Source organism: Quercus robur, chromosome 4, assembly GCF_932294415.1.
Source record: "Quercus robur chromosome 4, dhQueRobu3.1, whole genome shotgun sequence".
Lineage (NCBI taxonomy): Eukaryota > Viridiplantae > Streptophyta > Magnoliopsida > Fagales > Fagaceae > Quercus > Quercus robur.
The window spans coordinates 41,870,901-41,881,357 of NC_065537.1; the positions used below are offsets into that span (position 1 = coordinate 41,870,901).

The 10,457-nt window shown below is 34.1% G+C and overlaps 1 protein-coding gene across 1 annotated transcript; it reads left to right on the top strand.

Moving 5' to 3' along the window:
* Positions 1-1,668: 1,668 nt before the first annotated feature.
* On the top strand, positions 1,669-2,979 carry LOC126721822 (germin-like protein subfamily 1 member 11). Its single transcript, XM_050424893.1, has 2 exons — positions 1,669-1,892; positions 2,285-2,979. The coding sequence occupies exons 1-2, from the start codon at positions 1,766-1,768 to the stop codon at positions 2,833-2,835; spliced, it is 678 nt and encodes a 225-aa protein (XP_050280850.1). The 5' UTR covers positions 1,669-1,765; the 3' UTR covers positions 2,836-2,979.
* The last annotated feature ends 7,478 nt before the right edge of the window (positions 2,980-10,457 follow it).

Below are 10,457 nucleotides of genomic sequence, written 5' to 3' on the forward strand. Positions count from 1 at the left end.
TTAGAGGAAAAAAATAAATAAAATGAATTAAAAAAAAAAAAAAGTAAAAATGAGGGATGAAGAAAAATCAAGAAAATCCCCATTCTAGATTTAATTTTCTATCACTTTCTAGGATACCAAGCAAACAACACATTCAATCAGCCAAACTAAACATCAATCGGCCAAGAGAGTGATAGAAAATTGAAGCAGGGATGAGATTTTTTCTATGCTTATAATAGTGTACTGAGATTTTCTCTATATTTGTTGCTGTGTTTTATTGGTAAGTAAGTGAAAAAAAAAGAAAAAAAAAAGTGGATCTTGATTATTTTTAGTTCATTTAATTAATTAATTTTTTCTTTAAAAGGGGATAAGCTTGTATATTAGAAAAGCTGTAAAAAGCAGTGGGCTTTAATTTTCTATCACTTAAAGAATGGATCAGATGACGGCCTGCGCACATAATATGAAAATACATATAGGTATTTATAACTTATAAATCAGCTACAATACCTACAACACAATGTACAATTGTGAATTCTAGTTAGCTTAATTGGTAAAATTTTTTATGGTTGAACAAGAGATCTGAGGTTTAATCTCCGCTTACACCAAAAACCGATTGATGTCTTAGTCTGATAATAAAGAGTTTTCATTAGGAGCGAACGCCATAGGTTAAAACTTTCTCCCAAAAAAAGAAAAAAAAAAGATGTAGCATTGTTGTAATTTGTAAATTTTCTTGGTGTTGGTAAATTTTTTTGAGAGTTTTATTCTCTCCCAACATATATATACACACACACATACATACTGTTGTTGTATTTTCTTTTACTTTTATTTTGTTTTTAACAATAAAATTTCTGTCCTTTATCTCAAAAAATAAGAAGATAAGAGAATGATACGAAATGAGGGAAGGGAAGGAAGAGGAAAGAAAGAAAGAGACCTCAGCATTTTTTGCCAAATAGCATAATTTTAGGAATAATTTAGGAAACAAGCACTGGACAAAAGTTATGTGGCATTTTTGTTGGAAGTCAAGTTCAAAAAATGCTACATAACTAAATGTGGCATTTTTGTTGGAAGTCAAGTTCAAAAAAATGCTACATAACTAAATAAGTTTGGCCAAGTGCTATTTAACAATTTTTACCTAAAATTATGCTATTTAGCAAAATTTTCCAAGAGACTTCTAAATATGCCAAATGCCTTTGAAGCTTTTTTAGCTCCAGGAAACATTCAAATCAAACTAAACACTAGAAAAAAAAAAAATATATATATATATATATATGCATCCACCAACGGAAGGACTCTTCGTCCAGAAGACTCACCATTTTTGTAATAATTTAAAAAAAAAAAAAAAAAATCCTAAAGCAGATAAGTCAAATTTTTTTTATTTTGAGAACTTGTGCTAAGTGCAGTTATATTCGTCAGTTCACACCGATAAATGGGCGCTCGAGTAATGTCAATTTCATTATGTGAGATTTATTTTATGGATAAGGCTAAGTAATATTAATTAAAAACTGCATGGCGGCGTTGAAGTGTTCCAATTTGATTGGAGTTTTAACATGTGCAGCTAGAAGTAGTACAGGAATGGTTCACTTATTTTATATATATATATATATATATATATATATAAAGTTACCGCTGAAGCATTACCAAGTCTTATTCGCTTTCGTGTATGGAAAAACATAGACTGTTTCACTGATTTCTCCTCTATAAATAGACATGTGTAACCAATGCTACAATTCACCTCACAAAAATCAATAATACAAAGAAAGAATATCAAGTAAAGATAGCCTCAAATATGATGAGAAGTGTTCCTTACCTTGTTACTCTTGCCCTGTTAGCTTTGGCATTTCCTTTTGCCTCTGCCTTTGACCCTAGTGCTCTCCAAGACTTCTGTGTTGCAGTTAATGATTCCAGTTCAGGAGGTATGTACATACTCGTTGTTTTTAGTATTATTAGCACTCATTTCAAGATTCTGGATTGATCTTTCTATTGTTAGGAATATACTTAGGAATAAAATTATGCTACGAGGCAATATTATAGATAAACTTTAGGTATAGCTTTAGGTGCTGTATCTTAAATTCCTAATTAAATTAAAACACGTGATTGTGTTGAATTTGATTTTCATTCGGGAAATGTAACATTGATTGTGTTATATTGATCAATGTAGTCATGTGTTTGAATTTAATTGAGGAATCTATGGAATAACATATAAGGATATGGACAAAATATTCTATCTTTTACATGACATGTTATCAAACATTGTTATAAAATTGTCCCATGCACATGTGAACATAACAAACTTTTCTTACTACAGTATTTGTCAATGGAAAATTCTGCAAGGACCCAAATCTTGTCAGAGTTGATGATTTTTTCTTACCCGGGTTAGACATTCCCAGAAGCACCTCAAATCCACTTGGGTCAAATGTCACTCGAATCACTGTGGACAACCTACCAGGCCTCAACACTCTAGACATATCCTTGGCTCGTCTTGACTTTGCACCAAATGGTGTAAATCCTCCTCACACTCACCCTCGAGCCACAGAGGTTTTACAAGTCCTAGAGGGTACGCTCTACGCTGGCTTTGTCACATCTAATCCCAATCGTCTCTTTACCAAAATTCTACACAAGGGAGACGTCATTGTATTCCCATTTAGTCTCATTCACTTCGAGATCAATATAGGGGAAACCAATGCTGTTGCACTTTCTCGTTTCAATAGTCAAAATCCGGGAGTTATCACCATAGCAAATGCAGTCTTTGGGTCTGATCCTCTCATCAATGCTGATGTTCTCACCAAGGCCTTTCAACTAGACAAGAATGTGATTGAGTATCTTCAGAAACAAATATGGTGGAACAATAACAATTAGAGAAAACCGTATAGTGATAGAAATATTAGACCATTCAAATAAAACTTGATCCATTTTCTTTCATGTAATTTGATCGAAACAATCATAATGAAATAAAATGGTTGCACAAATAAATCTCAATTATGAGATTTAATATTATTTGTAGTATCTGTGGTTAAAAGTTCAAACTCCATCTTCTCCTTCTCCACTCATTACCTATCTCAAATATAAAAGATAAATAAACAACCTTACCCCTTGAATATATAAGGTTTAAGATCTTGTCTACCAATATATTAAAACAAACTGATCGAAGAACCCAAATATCGTTCCTTAGACGCACTTAACATCTAATGAACGTTATTCCACATTCCGGCTCTTCAAGGTGGTTTCCGATGGATGAGGTTCTACGATTGCTCTGTTAGGTCCAACAAAATAGCTAAATGGTTAGCTGTCGAAGCTACTCATTACAAATTGGAAACAAGATCAACCCCTTGCGTTTTTACCACTTTTTTTTTTTTTTTTTCCTTTCTTTCTTTTCAAATGGGAATATCTAATTAGTTATCATTTTTCATTTGGGTAAACTAAGTATATGGTCCCTATCCTTTACACCATATTTTAATTTAGTCTCTAACCTTTCAATTATGTTAATTTGATCTATAACCTTTTAGTGTTGTATCAATTTAGTCTATGCCATTTTCTCTTGGATGGTAATTGCTGACATGACAAATTGTCAATATAAAAAATTAGTTTCCGTTGATATGACAATAAACTAATTTTTTATTTTGACCGTTTTCCACGTTGGTAAATTCCATCCAAGAGATAATGGTAGGGACTAAATTTACACAGCACTAGGAGGTTATGGACCAAATTAATACAATCAAAAGTTTATGGACCAAATTAAAATATAGTGTAAATGATAGAGACCAAATACATAGTTTACCCTTTTCATTTCTACTCCCTTCCATAATGCCACGTCAACTCGTCAAAGCTCATGTTTTATTATAATTAATATACATACATACATACATAGCTATATTTGGTAACTCTTTATAATGATACATCACTCAATAACTCTTAGGGTTCGTTTGGATACAGCTGAAAACTGAAAACTGAAAAACACTATAGCAAAATAATTTTTAATTATGTGAATAGTACCGTGAGACCCATTTTTAATGAAAAAGTTGCTGAAAAGTGAAATTTGTAGGTCCGTGAACAGTGCACATCGTGCACTGTTCATGAGAAAAGTCAAATATTTTGGCTCAAAAAAAAAAAAAAAAAAAAGCTAAAACGCAAACGTGCGTTTGGGAAGCGCAAAACACGCTTCCCAAATGCACACTTAATCAGAATAATATTTCAAGAATCGTATAGTTGGATAACATATTTTCTTTAGAATTTTGTGTTAAACATATGTTATTTACTATTCAATCAAAAAACTTATTTAGTGTAGTGTATAATTTTTAGGTACAAAACCTTGAAATTTAAATTATAGATAAGATAATTATTGATCTCTAATTATCTTAAAATTTTACAAGCAATTAATAAGGGTATAAAAAGAAAAAGTAATCTGGTGGTAGATTTGTCAAAATACATAACCAATAAAAAGATATCAAGAGATGCAATATTGACAAAAGCTATGAGACGTATAATTTGAATCTAACCATATATTATTAAACTTCTAGTGTACAATCCCCATAGACGATAGCAATTGTATGTGGATAGAATGGAAATTGTACCATGATAAATATTCTAACAAGTACAAAGGCCAGACAACCTAAGGATCATTGGTGGAATGTTAGCAAAATAATAATGACCTACTAACTAGGTCGAAAACTATTTAGTAGGGTTGGTTGGAGGCACTCCATCAATCAAGTTAGCTTAGAAAATCACAAAGTAAGCTCAAAGCGAAATGGCAAAGTGCTAAGGCAATGAGATGCATACCTTTTGAATAATCTTGAACCACCCTATCAAATAAAGTAGCAGATTAGTTGTCTCTTATATACAATATTAACACCTTAGTTGTTCTCTCTTGTGATTTTATCTTCTCTCTCACTGGTTTGGGTTGGGGTTATGGGTGGTTTGTAGATCATCGATTTTGGGTTGTCAATTTAGTGATGGTGCTGGGTTGAGTTTCAATTTGGGTGGCAATTTCAGTGGTGGTTTCAATTTTTGGGTTCCATTTGGTGGTTGGTTGGTGATTTGACTTTCAATTGGGTTGATATGTGTTTTTGTTGGCTTGATTTGGGTTTGGGTGGTGGTTGTGTTGGTTGTTAATAGTGGAGGTAGGGTGGCAATTTAGTTGGTTAGGTTGATTTGGTGGTAGTATTGGTTGTTGATGGTGGTGGTGCTTTTTTTCAAAGGTTATTATTTTAATGAATTGTAATTTTAAAATAGAAGATGAGATGTAGAGTGTATTGTTAAATGCTATGCTAAAATAAATAAAGTAGGGTTTTGATGTGATAGAATATCATTTGGCTTAGCACAACAAATGCTATTGTTTTTTTTTTTTTTTTTTTTTTTTTTTTTTTTTTTTTTTTTTTTTTGAGAGTTTCAACCTATGATGTCTGCTCCTGATGATAGCTCTTTATCATCAAACCAAGACACCAATCAGTTTTTGGTATAGGCAGGGATGGAACCTCAGATCTCTTATACAACCATCAGAGACTTTACCAATTGAACCCCAGATCTCTTATGCTATTGTTTTAATTAGAGATGAGATGAGAAATAGAAAAGAATTCCCGAGCATTGTGCCATAGTGGTGAGTTGTAGAGGCAGGAGATGAGAGATCGAGGACTGAGGCTGAGAAGGCTGTGGTTCCATTAGGTTTTGGAAACCTTAGATAGAATGAATTTGGGTTGAAGAAGAAGAAGAGTAGAGCTGAGAGAAGAGATCAAATGGTCCTATATGATGAGTCAAACTCAGTGAGCTCCTCGTCCACAGAACAAAGTTTCTCTCCAAACTATTTTCCCTTCAACTACCTTATATATTTTTATATTAAGTGTGAATTTTGAAAATCTAATTGTTAGATTGTTTGTTCTTATTATATCCTTCATGCTTGAAAATTTTCAAGAAAATCAAAGATCAATTGTCATCAAACAAATGTTAATATTTTAAGTTTTTATGATCTAAAATTGTGTATAAAAAATAAGTTTATCAATCGATTAGTAAATAACATCCGATTTGAATGAAATTTGATATGCATGTTAAGAAAATAAGGAACATGAAATTCAACGGATAGATTTTCAAAATTCACATCTAAAAAATAAATATATAAGAAGTTTGAAGGGTTTCTCTCCAAATTAATTTAGAGAAAAACTTTGCTCTCGTCCACATACCACTACCACGACTAAGATTAAGTAGGGATAGATCTCAAAATTTTTAGAGTGATTGATTTTCACGTTTGTAGTACTTTTCCTTTTTATTTTATTATTATTATTATTATTATTATTATTATTATTTAACATCAATGATAGAACTTTATTGAAGAACAAAGAGATTACAACTATAACAGGGAGCGAAAGCCAGCATGATAGAACATCCAAGGATTGTCACCATTTCACAATAATAAGTACAGGAAGCAAAATAAGGACACCTATCTCACAAAGATAGGCCTCGTCAATGGGCCGGCCCGGGCCGGCCCAACCCGTTTTTACTTGGCCTATGGGTCTAATGGGCTGGGCTTAACGGGCTGTTGACTAGTCAATGGGTTGGATCGGGCCGGGATGGATGGAAAAACCCTAGCCCATGGCCCTACCCATGGGCAATGCCCATTTGGGCTTTAGTGGGCTGGGCTAGTGAGGTGGGTTTAATGGGCTAGCCATGGGCATTTTTAACAAGTCTTCAATGGGGTTATAAAAATTTAACCAAAAAAATTATAATTATATATTATTACAAACTATCAAATTGAACAATTAAATCTACTAAAAAGATTCTATTAAAAAAAATACTAAGACATACCTCTTAAAAAGGTACTAAAATAAGATTAATTAACTTTTATTGATAAGAATAAATAAGTACATTGAATTAAATATCAACTCTTAAAGGAAATATTTGAAGAATAAAATATCAATTCTTAAAGGAAATATATGAAGAATCAAATATCAACTCATTAAGGAAAGAATTTCTTCCAACCAACGGTAAGTTTTTTTTTTTTTTTTTAAAGGAATTTCTTCTATAATTGTAACTTGTAAGGAAAGAATTGGAATTTATCAAAGGAAAGAATGACTTTCTTTCCAGAGGCACAGAGGTAGGGCAACAGTCATCTTAGTAACTTTGTTTTAAAAATCAAAACTACTAGACTAATACCAAAATATATATTTATTATGCATATTGTATCACAATCGTTCCAAGTATTTAGTGGTTAGGTGTGTGGTCTTAAAGTTTTTACAATGTCTAAAGTTCAATCCCTCACCCACCCAACCCTCAAATTATTTTGTTATAAATTTTGGGCAATAAGTTAAACTAACGGGTCGGGCTACTGGGCTGGGCTAACGGGCCGGCCCACCGGGCACCCATGGATAAAGAAACCAACCCATAGTCTGTCCCATTGGGCTACTAGGCTGCCCACGAGTTTCAATATTACCGGGCTGGGCTGCCCATTAGCCTGGTGGGATAGCGGGCTACTGGGCCAGCCCATGGGTCATGGGCTATTTGATGACCCTTACACAAAGATGTCCAAGGTTGAATGAAATTGAAACTCTTGATCTCACTTTCATGTTATTCTGATGTGGAATTCTAAATGAATTTTAACAGGAAAGATTTTTTTTTTTTTATTAAAAAAAAAAAAAAAAAAAAAAAAAGACAGAAAGATACAGATGCTCAACACTATTTTCTCTATAGCCTCTATTAAGTATTTAGACAAGTGGCTGAAATTTATAAGGGGTATCTAAGGGATAGTACCTAAGGTACTATACATATTTAATTTAAGTTTTCACAATTTTTAATTCTAAAAGTAGCCACATAAAGTGCACATTCACAACAAAAGTTTTGGATGCTTTAAAAAATATATATATATATATATATATATAGATAGATAGAATTGTTTCTTAAAAAAAAAAAAAAAATTTGAAGGAAGTTTTACAAATCCACATTACACCACATGTTTCAGATAAAACTACTTCATCTAAAAAATGGAAGAAGTTTTACAAGTTCACATTGAAGCACAATGTTGCCCATGTTTTGCAACTCAAATTAAAAAGTAACTCTATTACAACTCGATAATTTCTTATTAGTTTCTCTCTCCTACCTTATCATGCTTGTAAATCTTTTTTTTTTTTTTTTTCTTTTAATCCAAACATTTGTAGTCAAATGAATAATCATGTCAAAAGGTGCTTCATTATCTTAATTTCTTGGTGGAATCAGGTTTTTGGATTCTAATGTATTTATGTATTATTTTAATTTTTTTATTTATGTTATTCAAATATGAACCGCTCAAGGTGGTATTCCCAGAGAGATAAAGGTATGTATGACAAGTTCACCTTTATGCTATTGATTGTCTTTTTCTAGCTTCTTATATTTGCGCGCGATTGATTTTATTTTTCTACTTTTTTATTTTCTAGACATATAAAGAGAAGAATAGGGATTGGAACCACATATTAGAAAGAAGATGGATTTTTTTTTTTTTTTTTTTTTTTTGAGGTAAAAGACGATAGAAGTGTATTATTATCATAAAAAAGTATACAACCCCATGTATAATACCACGGGTGAGGGAGGCACCAACAGCACATTAACGCTAGGCCCATGAGCAAAACAAAAAAACACTGAAAATATTAGACTGACACAGCCATGTGCATGGAAAAAAACAGGACATTCACGCTATTCTTTGTGCTTCCATAAAGCTTTGGTATTCCTCTAGTAAGCCTCTTGCTCCTTCCCAAATTATCTGTGGCTGAGGTTGGAACTGTTCAAAGTATACTTTATTCCTTGCATTCATTATAGCCCAAGCTGTAACCGCCCATGTCTCCAGTTCTTGTTTGCTCAGTTTAGTTTGCATCTGCTTGAAGAGAAAGAAAAAAGTCATTGTCTCCATTATTGCATTTTTGGATTTTTCCTTTGATCAATGCCCAGACGTTTCTTGCGAAGGGGCACGTCCATAAAATATGAGTGGTAGTCTCAGGTTCTTGTTTGCACAGCTCACAAGTCGGTTCCACTCGCACTCACCTGCAGTGTAGATTGTCTCGGGTAGGCAAGCAATTAGAGCACGCTTGCCATATAAACGTTCGTATCTTCGGTGGCACATTGAGGGACCAAATCTCTTTCCATGTCCACGCGTGAAGCCGAGCTGCTGAATATTCTGCCTTGGGCTGGTTTTTCAAGCAAACTGCTACCTTATAAGCTGACCGAACGGAGAAATTTTGTGCTCTGTTTTCCATCCAGCAAACAGAGTCATGAGAGTTAAGGTTTTTTAGAGATAGAGACATGATCTCATTTTGTGTTTGAGGGCTGAACATGGCATCTATTTTTCCTCGGTCCCATTGTCTTGAGTCTTGGTTGATTAGCTCACACACCTTCATGTCTGGTGGTGCATCATTTAGTGCTACAGGGGTGTGAGTCAACCAACGATGCGTGAACACTCCAATACTTCAACCATCCCTGACTTGCCATCGTGAGCCCTCTTTGATGAGATCCCTTGCTGCTAGGAGACTACGCCAAATAAAGGAACGTTTATTCCCCAACTCAACAAACATGACAGTGCAATTTGGGAAATAATGAGCTTTGTAAACTCAGTAGAACAGAGAGTGGTTTTCATGTATTAATCTCCAGGCTTGTGTGGCCAGCATCGCTAGGTTGAAAGCATGGAGGTCCTGAAACCCCATCCCTCCTTCCTTCTTTGCCATACACAGTTTTCTCCAATTTATCCAATGTAGTTTCCTCTCTGCCTGCATTTATCCAATGTAGTTTCCTCTCGGTTTATGGCTTGGCCTAATGCAACTTCGTATTGCTCTAGCAATTGTAGAAGTCTTTGCCCTTCCTCCATAGTTGCTTGACAAAATAAGAGACTATCATCGGCAAAGAGGAGGTGAGAAACCCAAACTCCATGTTGGCTTGATTTGATCCCTTTTAGCACCCCTGCCTCTCTTGCTTTCCTCAATAGCGCTGATAGCCCTTCCGCACATAACAAGAAAAGGTATGGAGAGAGGGGTCTCCTTGCCTTATTCCCCGTGTAGGATTGACAAAACCCCTTGGTTCACCATTGATTAAAATGGAGTAAGATGTCGTGGTTACTGCCTCCATTGCCAAGTGGACCCAATTAGGATCAAATCCCAATTTCACCATCATTTTTTGCAAGAATGTCCACTCAACCCGGTCGTAGGCTTTACTGATGTCGAGTTTTACAGCCATGTGTCCCTTTCTTCCCTTCCTTCTGTTTCGCAATCTGTGGAGCAGCTCATATGATACAGTAGTATTGTCAGTGATTAATCGATTTGGCACAAAGGCACTCTAAGCATCAGAAATCACATTAGGCAAGATAATCTTTAAGCGATTATCAATAACCTTTGATATGACACTACAAGAAAATGTATTTTTAGTGACGAAAAAATTCGTCACTAAAAGTCCTGTTTTTCGTCACTAAGAACCTTTAGCGACGAAATTGGACTTTTAGTGACGAAATTCGTTTCGTCGCTGTAGCCCCGTCACTAAAAGTC

Coding starts and splice junctions, on each gene's coding strand:
- LOC126721822 (XM_050424893.1), top strand. CDS start 1,766: ATGATGAGAAGTGTTCCTTACCTTGTTACTCTTGCCCTGTTAGCTTTG. Junction 1,893..2,284: donor TAATGATTCCAGTTCAGGAG/GTATGTACATAC, acceptor TTCTTACTACAG/TATTTGTCAATGGAAAATTC.